At 37.6% G+C, this 14,614-nt stretch overlaps 1 protein-coding gene across 1 annotated transcript in view; it reads right to left on the minus strand.

Moving 5' to 3' along the window:
• LOC111540880 (F-BAR and double SH3 domains protein 2) overlaps positions 1–14,614 on the minus strand; it is a 158,667-nt gene that overhangs the window by 43,455 nt on the left and 100,598 nt on the right. Inside the window, exons 6-7 of the mRNA XM_023209511.1 lie at positions 9,284–9,400; positions 7,194–7,298 (exon numbers count right to left, since the gene is read on the minus strand). Coding sequence (XP_023065279.1) covers positions 7,194–7,298; positions 9,284–9,400 — 222 coding nt within the window. The remainder of the gene's footprint in view (positions 1–7,193; positions 7,299–9,283; positions 9,401–14,614) is intronic.

The raw sequence follows: 14,614 nt of genomic DNA on the forward strand, positions 1-14,614 counted from the left end.
TAATGGAAATGTCACTAAGTATAGTCCTGTTCTTTCAAGGAGAAATTCCTCTCCAGGTTTTACATGCTTTGGGTCATTTTCCAGTTCTATTAAATAATTTTTGTTTTAATATTTTTACCCCAGATTAATATTGTAATCTAAAGTAGTCTTATATAAGCTAGTAACCTATTACAAGAAGCAGAAAATGTCTTAGAGATATATTTATTCTACATTCAGAGAGAATTACAAAGAAACCTAAAACTTTCACTCAATAGTTTACTATTAATAGCAATATTCATGTTGTAGTTCTGAAAGTGCTTAATATATACTGCAGTTATTAATCTATAATATACAAAGCAGGCTGGGCACACTATAATCTCAACACTTTGGAGGCTGAGGCAGGTAGAATGCCTGAGCCCAGGAGCTCAAGACCAGTCTGAGAAACATGGGGAAACCCTGTCTCTGCAAAAAATGCAAAAATTAGCTGGGTATGGTGGCACATGTCTGTAGACCCAGCTATTTGGGAAATGGAGGTGGGAGGATTGCTTGAACCTGGGAGGTGGAGGCTGTAATGAGTGCTACTGCACTCCAGCCTGGGTGACAGAGACTCTGTCTCAAAAAAATTTTTTTAAAATATATGAAGCACATAAAATATTATGATAATATGATTAGGAATAAAACTTTTTGGTGTAAGAGGAAAAAAGGATATAAATAAATGTAAAATCAAAGAAATCAAATAAGTTCAATAAAATCCCTCTAGCTGGGCATAGTGGCATGCACTTGTAGTCACAATGATTTTGGAGGCTAAGGCAGGAGGATCATTTGAGTCCAGGAGTTCAAGGCTATAGTACACTATGATTGTGCCCGTAAATAGCCATTGCATTCCAGCCTGGGAAATATATTGAGACCCTGTCTCTAAAAATAAATAAAATCCCTCTAATTGTCCATGTTAATTGGAAATACCAACATGAACTCATGATTTAAAAAAAGTTATCCCTAGCTCTAACAACAAAGAAAAGATTAAAAAAAGAAAGTGATACTTAGAACAACAAGCACCTTCACAGTCCAGGCCTTCGTGTCTAAATACCATTTTCTATTAACAGAATCAGAGCTTCTTGGAGAAACAGCTAATTCTAAGTCTAGGCAGGAAAAATATAAGGTGAACCTGTGATAGCTTGTTGTGCTAGGAAGAAAGTATTCAAGGACTAATGGGGGTAATGTCAAAAGTACACATAAGTCAGTTGAATGGACTCCCAGTTTTAGATAATATGGAACTTAAAATGACAACTGGAATTGATAATATACTAAATAGATAAAAATCTATAATAAGTTGAAATCATGTCAGGTGGAACTCCTGAAGGACAGGCAAACAATAACTACTAAGAAAAGAGTATCTACAGTAGAGCTATGAACTGAAAAATTTCTAGAGCTCGTACAGGGTTGAAAGATATTACAACTCTGTGGTGGCTCATGCCTGTAATCCCAGCACTTTGGGAGGCTGAGGTGGGCAGATCACCTGAGTCCTGTCAGGAGTTCGAGACCAGCCTGGCCAACACAGTGAAACCCCGTCTCTATTAAAAGTAAAAAAATTAGCTGGGCGTGGTGTTGCACGCCACTGCACTCCAGCCTGGGCGACTGAGCTAGACTCCGTCTCAAAAAAAAAAAAGTACAGAGTAGAATGATGGTTATCAGAAGCTGGGAAGTATTGTAGGGAAGAAGAAGAGAGATTGGGGAATAGAAAGAAGTAAACAGATAGGATAAGTTCTGGTGTTTGATAGCTTAGCAGGGTGACTATAGTTAATAATTCAAAATAACTATAAGATTTGAAATGTTCTAAATACAAAGAAATTATAAATGTCTGAGGTGATAGATATCTTAATTATTCTAATTTGATCATTGTACACTTATGCATGTATCAAAATATCACATGCATCTCATAAATATGTAGTTATTTTGTATCAATAAAAAAATTAAGAAATTATAATTTCTAAATACAAAGAAATTATAAATGTCTGAGGTGATAGATATCTTAATTATTCTAATTTGATCATTATACACTGTATGCATGTATCAAAATATCACATGCATCTCATAAATATGTACAGTTATTTTGTATCAATAAAAAAATTAAGAAGCCAAAAAAGGAAACAAAGAGTGCCTAAATAAATGGAGAGAGACATCATGTTCATGTATTAGAAGACTCAATATTGTTGAGAAGTCAATTCTCCTCAAATTATTTGTGGATTCAATGTAATCCCAATCAAAATGCCCTCAGTTTTTTTTTTTTTTTTTTTTTTTGTAGAAGCTGATGGCAATGAGAATAGTCCAAATAATTCTAAAACAAGAATAGTGTTGGAGGAATTATACTATCTGATTTCAAGACTTACAGTGTCATTAAGACTGTGATACTGGCATAAGTACAGACATACAGACCAATGGAACTGAATAAAATTGAAAATATTCACACATATATGATAAGTTGTTTTCAATACAGGTGCAAATGTAATGGGAAAAGCATATTCTTTCAAATGTGATGGTGGAACAACTGGCTTTCTGTATAGGAAAAACAAACAAAGAACAATAACAACCAAATAAAATCAAACATGACCCTTAACTCATACCAGACCTCAACAATTTAACTAGAAATGTTTAGGATCACAGTCCATAAGGAATTAAGCTTGAACTATAACACTTCTAGAATAAAACATGAGAGAATATATCACAACCTTGATCAGGCAAAAATTTCTTAGAACACAAAAAACACTAATCATAAAGGATAAAATTCATAAATTAATCTCATCAAAATTAAAAGTTTCTAATTTAGAAAATGAAAAGGTAAGCCAAAGACTGGAGAAAATACTAGCAATACATGTACCTAAAAAATGACTAGTATCCAGAAAACATAAAGAATTGTTATAACTCAGTAATAAGACCAATCCAAATTTGGGCAACAGATATTAAAAGATACTTTACTAAGGGGGATATATGAATGGCCAAAAAACTTATAAAAAGATGCTCAGCATAGTTAGTTAATGTCACGAGTCTGTAGTCAATGCAATTCAAAACCACAGTGAGATACCATTACACACACACTCAAATGGCTAAGTTTAAAATGACTGCCAAGTCGGGGCCAGTGGCTCACGCCTGTAATCCCAACACTCTGGGAGGTGAAGGCAGGCAGATTGCTTGACCCACAAGTTTGAGACCAGCCTGGGCAAGATGGCGAAACCCCATCTCTACAAAAAAACAGAAAAATTAGCCGGGCATGGGGGAGTGCACCTGTAGTCCCAGCTACTCAGGAGGCTGAGGCGGGAGAATCGCTTGAACCCAGGAGGTTGGGGCTGCAGTGAGTTGAGATCGTGACACTGCACTCCAGCCTGGGTGACAAAGTGAGACCCTGCCTCAAAAAAAAAAATTTTTTTTTTTTTGATGAGGTCATAATAATACCCAAGAAAAAAAATACCCATTCACCACCACTGGAGGTGACTAGCACTTGGTAATTGCAAAGAGGAAAGAAAGAATATCATGGAAAGATCTGGTAGCACACCACCTTATTAAGCGACCACTCTTAGTATCATTAATAGCCCGACAACTTGGTATTACGATTCTTTATGTGATGAAAAACATCACATCATCTATGAACTATTTCTGCCTAAAACACTAACCTGCCTCTCTAATCAGGCCTTAAGACCTAACTTCCATTTTATAGAACATAATTGATGGGTCAATCTAACAAACACATAAAGCCAGTATTGCAAATTATAATAGTTGAATCTAGATGTTAGGAAATATATGTTTATTCTTCATATTTTCTGTATGTTTGAATATTTTCAGTAAAAGACAAAAGCGATCAGTCAAGAGGTCTGCTAACATAGCATGAATACAGTGAAACCTCACAGTAACAGGCCCAAAGGTAATGTAAATTTGGAAATAATGTGATTTGAAATATATATATGAAATATATATATGTGTATATATATGATCTTATATATATGTGATCTTTTATATATATATATATATGATCACATATATGTATATAGTCTTGCTCTGTTGCCCAAGCTGGAGTGCAGTGGCCCAATCATGGCTCACTGCAGACCAACCTTCCAGGATCAAGCCTCTGCCTCCCAAGTAGCTGAGACTATAGGCACGTGTCACCATACCCAGCTAATTTCTTTTCATTTTTAATAGAGATGAGGTCTCATCTGTTGCCCAGGCTGCTCTCAAACTCCTGAGCTCAAGAGATCTTTCCACCTCAGTCTCCCAAAGTGATGGAATTAGAGGCATGAACCACCGCACCCGGCCTAAACATTTTGTTTTAATATCAGGGTCGTTCTTGTCATTAACTTTGCAGTAATGAGGTCTCACATTTTATATAACCAGTGCTCTCTCTTTTGTATAGGTATTTATAATAAATAAAGTATCGAATGAAAGAGAAAAACCAATGCAAATGACATACAGGCAGAAGAAAGGAAAGGGGTATATGCAGAAACCATTATTGTTAATTCCTTTGAAGACTCTCATGGTCCAGTCTATCCAAAAATTTTATTATGATAATCCTGTAAGTACTACCCCAATAAATATGCCCTCATATTTGCTGGCTAATTTTACTTAGGTTATTTTTTGTATCTGATAAGTGGAAACCAAGTGAGAGATTATTTTATGCTAACAGTAAAATTAATTAAATACTACAGATATTCCAAATTGAGAAAACAGATCTGCTGTCATGGTTTCAGCATACTATATTCAACATTCTTGATAAGAAAACTATCTTTGAGAATGTAGACTTAAATACTTGCATTAGAAAAGGTGAGACATCGTGGTATGAGAATTTCACTTCATATTTTTAGTTTGAAACTAACAAACACAGTCTAGTTTGGCATACTATGGAAATAATAGGTCATTTGGCCTAAATGATCTTCATTGTGTGCCTGATACCTACTGCTGCTACTACTGGGGACGGTGGGAGGTTTTGTGGAGTTAGGGTACCAGTCGGTGACACCACACATGGAGTCTGGAAATGGAAAATACATGAAATACCCTTCAGAAAACCTCTGAGACTTGTCTCAAAATAATTGCTCCTGTTCCACCAAGGCTCTGAAAAATTGGCTTTATCTAGAGTGTGGAGAAACAAACAACAGGAATAACTCTTCTACCACATGCCAGTGTTTCTTAAGAGTAGGTGAGGGCTTGCCAACACTACTTGGCCAGCACCCTAAGACAGTAGTTTAGACACGACCCTGAATTCAAAGAGAAAAATGACTATTCATTGTACACCCTGCCCTCCTCACTATGGAGGCTGTCAATTAGACTGTGAACAGGAATGAAGTGGAGGTGGGGTTACTGGGGTTTCTCCAGCCTAGGCAGATGGCAAGCCTGTTCTGATTCAGATCACTTCCATGGGGCTGTGCCAAAAACATGCCCATATTCTCTATACTTGTCTACACTGCCTCTCGCTTCATGCCACAACCAGTGAAGTACTTCCTCAAAACTTCTAGAGTTCTAAGGGGGTGCTAGAAAACCACTAGTTTAGATGAACCCTAAACCAGTGCAAGGATTCCTTGTATTTGGTTCCCTGAAAGATGCTTGACCACAATTTTCTTACACACTTACAGGGCTACACTATGTCTCAGGGGTGCTTATTCTATCTTTGGGAAGATCTGACTACTAGAAAGTATTTCTCAATACTAAACTCACATCTACTTCTTTCCTACCTTCATCTTTTGGTCCAAGTTCTACCACTTGAAGTTACATGGCATAAGTCTGTGCTATCCCCTTTCCTCTGACTAATCAAATACTATTCATCTGCCAGTATTCATCTTAAGTCTTCTTCTGTATTACACCCAAAACAATCCCTCCGAGAGTGATTTCTGTGTCCTCTGGGTTCTTCAACTACACTTAATGCACCACTCCTCAGCACTTATGCTTTACCATCTTAGTTATTTTTGGCATTCTTTATGCCTTTCTAACAAGAATATAATCTTTTGATGGCTGGATGGTGTCAGTCTTTTATAAATGTCTACCTCCATACCCCTTCACCATGTTGCTGCTGAGTAGATAGTGTGTGCACGGGTCCTCCATGAACTGGCCCTAACCACAAGTTTACTTATTTTCTATCACATTTCCTCACAAAAATCCTCCACTCTAATCATATGCAGCTACCAAATTACACCCTGTGTTTTCCTCATTTGCTAATACTTTCTTGTTTCCTATCCCAACCTCTCCCCATCTAGAGCAGGGAGTATTAGCCTCAGGCATATGAACTCTAAACACTGTACACAAAATGTATACTTTTGTATGTGGGAGAGAATGTTTCACAGCTTTCATACAACTCTCAAAGGTCCCATGACTCCACAAAAAATTAAAATCCACTATTACAAATTTTTTCCCATCTTTGCTTAACCAAATCTTCCCTATTCTTAAAAGCCCAGCTCATGTCCCTGGATCCAGGGAACCTTCCATATGGGGGAGCTTTCCTAAGCTCTGAATATATATGTATGAATATATATGTATATATATCTCCATATATATCGATATATAAGGAGATAGATATATCTAAATTGATATATATATCTAAATTGATACACATACATCGATTTTTCTACCATTAATCTCTGTGGTTTATTATGTACCTTGTAGAAATTTTAAAATTAGTATCTTCATTGTGACTTAAATCTTTTGTATTTAATGTTTCATGACTGTAAACTTTACAGCCTCTTTTTGTTATATGTACTGCCTTCCACAGAGCAGGTACTTAACTAATACTACTGTGGATGGCCGGGTGTGGTGGCTCACGCCTGTAATCCTAGCACTTTAGGAGGCCGAGGCAGGTGGATCACGAGGTCAGGACATAGAGACCATCCTGGCTAACATGGTGAAACCCCGTCTCTACTAAAAAGATACAAAAAAAAAATTAGCTGGGCGTGGTGGCAGGCGTCTGTAGTCCCAGCTACTCGGGAGGCTGAGGCAGGAGAATGGCATGAACCTGGGAGGCAGAGCTTGCAGTAAGCTGAGATCGTGCCACTGTACCCCTAGCCTGGGCAGCAGAGTGAGACTCCGTCTCAAAAAAAAAAAAAAAATCCTACTGTGGACACGAATGAAGACGGTGAATCACCTTCATCTCAGTGTGTGTAGAAACTCAGTTTTAAAGGTGCATATCACAGTTGCGACAGTGTCATTAGACCTGGGCAAAATGCCACAATTAGCTGCCACCTTACCTCTGCTTTACGAATATTTTCTCTAGCTTCATCTATTTTCTGTTCCAGCTCTGCTCGGTTTTGTTCTGATATAGCAGGTCCATGACACTCCAGATCATCTAGAACCTATTAAAAAAAATGGGACAATAATGATGACTGTTTTTTACTTTTTATCTTCCTTAAGTGATTAGAGTATTTACATAATTCAAAAGGCTTTAGTGACTAGTAGCCATAATTTTTTTCATTTATTTATTTTTTGAACATTTTGAAATAATTATAGACTTACTAGTAACAAACTTACTACAGAGAGTCCCTTCAGTGGGGAAGCCAGGACCAGCCACTATCTGATTGACACCACATGAGAGACCCCAAGGGAAACTGCTAAGCTGAGACCACCCAATACTCAGGTTAGTGAGAGATAATGTAAAAACCCTCTTGTTCTACGGCATTAAGTTTGAGGTGGTTTGTTAAGCAACATTACATAAGTGGAACATTGAATCTGAGATGCCTGTGAGATAGCAAAAAGATGTCAAAACAGGAAAGAGGTTATATGGATACACAGTAGTAGCTAGGCCCAATGTTGAAGATAATAATTTATGATTTGGTGGTAAAGTAAAACCATGGAAGTGATTGAGAATGCCTATATGAGGATAAAGAATAAAAAAACAAGATAGCCAAACAATCTGAGAAAATGAATATTTAATTGTGGGATGGAGAAAAAGGAACCTATGAAAAAATCTAGGAATAGCCAGAAAGGCAGAAGGAAAGCCAGGACAATGTTGAATCGTGGATGACTAGAGAAGATAACATTTTAAGACAAAGGGAGTTGTCAATTGTGACAAAATTGCTGACAGATTAAGAAAAATGAGAAATCAAACTGTCCATTTTGAAGTTAGCAACACAGACATCACTGGTGATTTTGGTAAGCTTAGACTATGAAGTGATACAGGGAGAAGGAAAGGAAAGGAAAGCTCAAATGTAATGGGCAAGTAAGTGGGAGGTGAGATTCTATAGATAATAAGCATAGGCAATTCTTTTAAGAGGTAGGATGTGAAAGCAAAGAATGAGAAGGATATAGGTATCAATAAATGAAATTGAGAAAAAAAGTACTATACTCAAAATAATTTCTTTGTGCTTAGAGTTTAGTCTTTGAGATATATTTTCTCCCTTCCTCCTTCCCTTCTTCTTTCCCGTCCTCCTTCCTTTCTCCTTCCCTTTCTTTTCTTTTCTTTCAAGACAGTGTCTTGCTCTGTCACCCAGGCTGGAGTGCAGTGGCATGATCGTACCTCAATGTAACCTCCACCTCCCGGGCTCAAGCAATTCTCCCCAACCTTAGCCTCCCGAATAGGTGGGAAGATAGGTGTGTGCCATCATGCCTGACTAATTTTTGAATTTTTGTAGAGATTGGGTTTTTTGCCATGTTGTTCAGGCTGGTCTCAAACTCCTAGCTCAAGCAATCGACCTGCCTCAGCCTCCCAAAGTTCTGGGATTACAGGCATGACCCACTGCGCCCAGCCAAACATATATTTTCATGAAACCTATAATTGTGTCTTTAAAAAATATGTCTTGAGGGATGAAAACCTGTATTATTCAACATATGTCCCTTCCCCTGCCCATAACCCACTATCACAGCTTTTCTTTGGCAATTTTATGGTAAACAGGTGAATTAATGTATTGCTGATGGAGGGCTTAAGGAAATTCCAACATGAGTAGATAGCTGACAGCACACTGCTGAGTGTTGAGAAAGTACAGAAAAAACACATACAATGCTTGAGCAAAGGCGTTTGAGACCAGTCTGGGAAACATGGCAAGACCCTATCTCTACAAAAAACCTAAAAAAAATTAGCCAGGCATGGTGGTGTGTGCCTGTGGTCCCAGCACTTGGGAGGCTGAAGTGGGAGGATTGCTTCAGCCCAGGAGGTTGAAGCTGCAGTAAGCCATGTTCACACCACTGCCCTTCAACCTGGGTGACAGAGCAAGCCTCTTGTCTCAAACAAAACAAAACAAAACAACACATATAGGATATTTTTCACATTAATAAAAATCAGCTCCTTAAACTGTTTGACATTTGGCTTAAGGTGAATGTAACCAGGACCTTCTCGTATACTTACCCGTTGTTGATGAACAATGTTTTTATGCTCACGTGCCACACGTGTGGCCCATTTTCGAGCTTCCTTATTTAGACTGTGCTCCTCTGTGGTCCCAGTTTCTGATTCTAATTGTCGGCTCTACAACACAAGACAGAACAGAGATAAAAATATTGCTATCTTTATTGCAACCACCACTGCTTTGTAGATGGATCAGAAGGCCTTCACTTAATCAGCACTCAAAACATAAGGCACACTCCACTACTGCTGGAAACAATGTCTTATCGTCACAGAAAGTTACCAGAAGAGTAAGATGAGTATAAAACCATTAAAGACCATAAACTTTTTGTCTTACAGTGCTGAACACAAAAGCATCATCTCTAATACTGCAGACTTATCTTTTTGGGTGTGACGGACTTATCTTTCGAAGTGAGAAGGAAGCTAGCTAAGGTAAGCAAAGAAGAAAATGTATTCATGCCAACCTACTATGGTGATAAAATCATTGCATAAATAAAAATGGAAACAACTTAATAGTTTCAATGTGAGTAAAGAATCATTAAAGATAAGTAAGAACAAAACAATACAATAACAGCAACACAATCTTGCACCCCTCCCGCTGCCCCAACGCAGATGGAACTCATTAGAGGTCCATCATCAACTTGCCACCAAACCTTAAAAGTCAGCTTTTGCCCTTTCTCCAGGCTTCATATGAAATATAAGGGTGCTAGATCAAATGATCACCAAGGATTTCTTCTAGCTGTATGCTATGATTCTGATTTACAAAGAACAAACCACAAAATCTAAATAAAAATATTAATAGCTAACTCCTATTGTGCAAGGTACTATGGAAAGTGATTCATATAACTTTTTTTTTTAAACAACCTTATGACGTGGGTCCCATACCATTTTATAGAAAAGAAAACAAAGGCTCAGAGAGGTTAATTTTTCCTGGATGTCCTAGATATTAAATGTTACAACCTTAATTGTCTGATTACAGAATCAGAGCCATTAAACACAAAACTATTTTAATTCTCTCTAAATTCTTAAAGACCCCTGAAAAACAAACTTTATTGAGATAATTAGGAATTTATTTTAAAAAAATATGAATCACCCAAAGAGGCTTTTCATATAGAAAGAAGCAAAATTGTAGAATGAAAAGAATTTTAGAAATTCTGATGATGGCTCACTGCAGCGTTGACCTCTGGGATCAAGTGACTCTCCCACTTCAGCCTCCTGAGTAGCTGGAACTACAGGTGTGTGCCACCATACCCAGCTAATATTTTTCTTTTCTTCTAGAGATAAGGTCTCTCTATGTTGCCCAGGCTTGTCTTGAACTCCTTGGCTCAAGTAATCCTCCCACCCTGGCCTTCTAAAGTGCTGAAATGCCAGGGATGAGCCACTACACCTGGCCTAGTAATTCTTTTGCAAGGTCTCATAGCTCAAAATTGATAGAGTTAGTAGAAATTGATAAACTGGATTTTAAAAATTAATATTTTTGTTGGGGGAATTGTGATGGGGCAGAGTTTAAAAATTTTTGTTCTATACAGATATTTCAGCTAAAGCTAGATTGTAACAATGACAAATGAATTGAAATAGAGCAAAATAATCAAAATTCAAACCTAACCATCTTTACATTCACATTTTATATTCTAATGGGAATGAACTTTATTATTATATTTTGCTTTGCAAATGAATCTGGGCATTCAAATTTATATCTGTTCTCAAAGTCAGGAACATTAAAATGTTAACTCTGGACATAGATACAAAGGAAATATACAAAAGTCAGAGGAATGTGATCTGTAAAAGTAGAAAGATAAATTCTGAAGAGTCCAAGAATAGGTTTTTGAGTCAGATAGACTTAGTCTGAATCCACTGTATGCCATTTTATGGTACTACTAGCTTTATGATCTCGGGCATGTTAATTATCTGAGTTGTAGCTACATCTGAAAACTAGTGAAAATGTCACCTATCTCCATAGGGTTGGTAGGTTATAATGAAGTCGTATTTTAAACATTCTGGTATAGTATCTACATAATATCTTAGGCATCCAGTAATGGTAACTGTTAATGTTAAAGGCCCAATTGAAAATTACTTGAAACAAAAATTTTCTCATTACTGTTCATAAGAAAATCCAGATAATTCCTAGGTTCTTAATAGCGTAAACAATGAATCCAAAACAAAGATTGAAGATATATTGAAAGATTAAGGCAGATCTCAAAGAGAATGAATTTGTAGGGAGTAGCTGGATGAGAAAGGAGGCAACTGATAGAGATATTTAATTTTTATTACTGAGCAGAATTTTAGGAATAGGTAAAGGGGTTTAAATTGTGTGCTGGCTGCAGATGGGCCATAACCCAATTTGCCTTACAGAATTTATACCTTCTTATTGAGTATTCACTGCGCTCAAGATAGAGCTTTACCCTTATTTTTTATGTGTTTACTAAGACTTGGGAGTCCAATGATCAGGACAGATAACCAATGCCACTGATTGGAAGATGTGACTTTGAGATCCTTTGGGTAGGGAATGACACAAAACTAAAATTCAAATTAATTTATCCTTTTCATGAATTCTGAAATCAAGCCATGGAATACATGTGGAAGCGCCTGAGACACAGGTCTTGACAACTGAGAATTTCATACAAGGCGAATACGGCCCAGGGTATTAAACAATACACAGAGAAATGTTCCAATACCACCTTCACTATCAAAGATAAATATAAATCAGGATCTAGTATAGATAATTATGTTTTTGTTTGTTTTGTTTTTTGAGACAGAGTCTCACTCTGTTGGCCAGGCTGGAGTGCAGTGGCGTGATCTCGGCTCAGTGCAACCTCCGCCTCCCAGGTTCAAGTTGGGAGGCCGAGGCAGGTGGATCACAAGGTCAAGAGATCGAGACTATCCTGGTCAACATAGTGAAACCCCGTCTCTACTAAAAATACAAAAAATTAGCTGGGTGTGGTGGCACGTGCCTGTAGTCTCAGCTTGGATTACAGGTGTGAGCCACCATGCATGGCCGATAATTTTTTTTAAGACAGTGGTATTAGCAGTGGTTGATTCTAACAAAGAAACCATAACGACTGCTTCTTTTTAAAACGTTGGCAAATTTATTTTATCTTTAGTTTTTATTTTTTGAGACAGAGTCTCACTCTGTCACCCAGGCTGGAGTGCAGTGGCACGATCTTAGCTCACTGCAACCTCTGCCTCTCGGGTTCAAGAGATTCTTGTTCCTCAGCCTCTGGAGTAACTGGGATTACAGATATGTACCACCATGCCCAGCTAATTGTTTGTATTTTTAGTAGAGATGGGGTTTCGCTATGTTGGCCAGGCTGGTCTTGAACTCCTGTCCTCAAGTGATCCACCTGTCCTTGGCCTCCCAAAGTGCTGGGATTACAGGCATGAGCCACCACGCCTGGCCTAGTTCATTCTTGTAACATTTTTCCTTTCTTTGGAAGACAGGGTCTCACTCTATTGCCCAGGCTGGAGTGCAGTGGTGCAATCATGGCTCGCTGCAGCCTTGACCTCCTGAGCTCAAGCAATCCTCCCACCTCAGCATGCCAAGTAGTTGAGACCACAGCATATGCCATCACACTCAGATAATTTTTTTGATTTTTAGTAGAGATGAGATCTCACTATGTTACCTAGGCCGTCTCAAACTCCTGGCCTCAAATGATCCTCCTACTTTGACCTCCCAAATTGCTGGGATTATAGGCATAAGCCACCATGCCTAGTCCAACATTTTTCCTGTATTTGATACAAAAATTAGCCAGGCGTGGTGGCGCCAGAGGGTTGCAATGAGCCGAGATCATGGCACTGCACTCCAGCCTGGGCTACAGAGGGAGACTCTGTCTCAAAATAAATAAATAAACACATAAATAAATAAATAAATAAATAAATAAAATTTTAAAAATCCCTAGTCCCTTTAGAATAAAATATTAAAGTATTTTCAACAGTCATAAAGTTGTTAAATAACTTTAAGGAACTAAATTAAGGAAATCAGCATTCCAATATTCTTCATATATTAGTCTTTAAGTCATCTTAACTATTTCGTCCTTAGATACTCTCTCAAGATATGATTTTGGTTTACTTTAAGGTTAATACAAACGCATAGAAGGCTCAGATATCTGAGTGGAGTGAGCAGGGCAAGAAAAGCTGACTTCACAGAAGAAAACAGTAATTGTTTTTTAACTCTGTAACTAAAATATAACCATTTCAAGGAGAGAAAAAGAGATTGTCATGTATGATGAATGAAAATCACTAACATAGTAAAATACTAGCATTCCAACTCATTTCAAAAAAAGATAGTGTTGGGGTTGTTAGGCCAATGGCATAACATGCTAATTAACCCTCATTCAGGGAATTTGTACTACTTACATTTTTCAGTTTACTGAGAGACAAGAAATATATTGGGGCTGGGCACAGTAGCTCACACTTACAATCCCAGGGCTTTGGTAGGCCAAGGCAGAAAAACTGCTTGAGGCCAGGAGTTTGACACCAGCCTGGGCAACACAGCTAGACCCCAGCTCTTAAAAAAAAACATTAGCACATACCTGTAGTCCTATCTATGGGAGGCTGAGACAGAAGGGCTGTTTGAGCCCAGGAGATCAAGGCTGCCAGGAGCTATGATTATGCCCTCCAGCCTGGGTGACAGAGCTTCTCAAAAAATATATATTAATATATTGAGTTAAATATTGGATCTATCTTATTCTTTATGAAGTATATTAATATATGGTTAATTATTTCAATAAAGTTATTAATTATTTGTTCTCAAAAGGACTTCTTCAAGTAAAAAGCATCTGGATCTCTGTAGGTTATTGTATTCCAACCACATGTTTGTACAGGTTCACAATCCCACAATTCTGAAATTCAAAATGCTCTGAAAAAGAGTAAGTATTTTTTGGTAAGTTTGGAGCCAAAACTCACTTGAGCCAAAATGTGATTTGAACTAATAAGAGGTTATTTATAGTTTTTTTCTTTCATATGTACATATATGAATGAAAATATTCATAAGTTTCACTGCAAAAATGTTTGATCACAGGGTGCTTCCCCATACAATGCTCAAGATTTTATGCAATGTATGGTATATGGGTCACTTTTCTAAAATCTGGAAAATTCTGAGTTTTGAAATATATTTGGCCCAAGGCTTTTGGTAAGAGACTGTAGACTTCTAAGTCACATATTTCAAATATGCCACACACCTTGAAGAGGAGTGGAACACTGCCTCTTAAGAGACATAATTTAATTTATTCTGACTATGCTAGGATAGCAGAACCTTCACTTGGAAAGAAGTGGGAACTCATCTAGATAATTGTTGAGTGTGCCTGGTCTCTCAGGAAAGTACGCTGGAGAAGAACTGGT

The sequence above is a fragment of the Piliocolobus tephrosceles genome, chromosome 13 (assembly GCF_002776525.5).
Source record: "Piliocolobus tephrosceles isolate RC106 chromosome 13, ASM277652v3, whole genome shotgun sequence".
NCBI lineage: Eukaryota > Metazoa > Chordata > Mammalia > Primates > Cercopithecidae > Piliocolobus > Piliocolobus tephrosceles.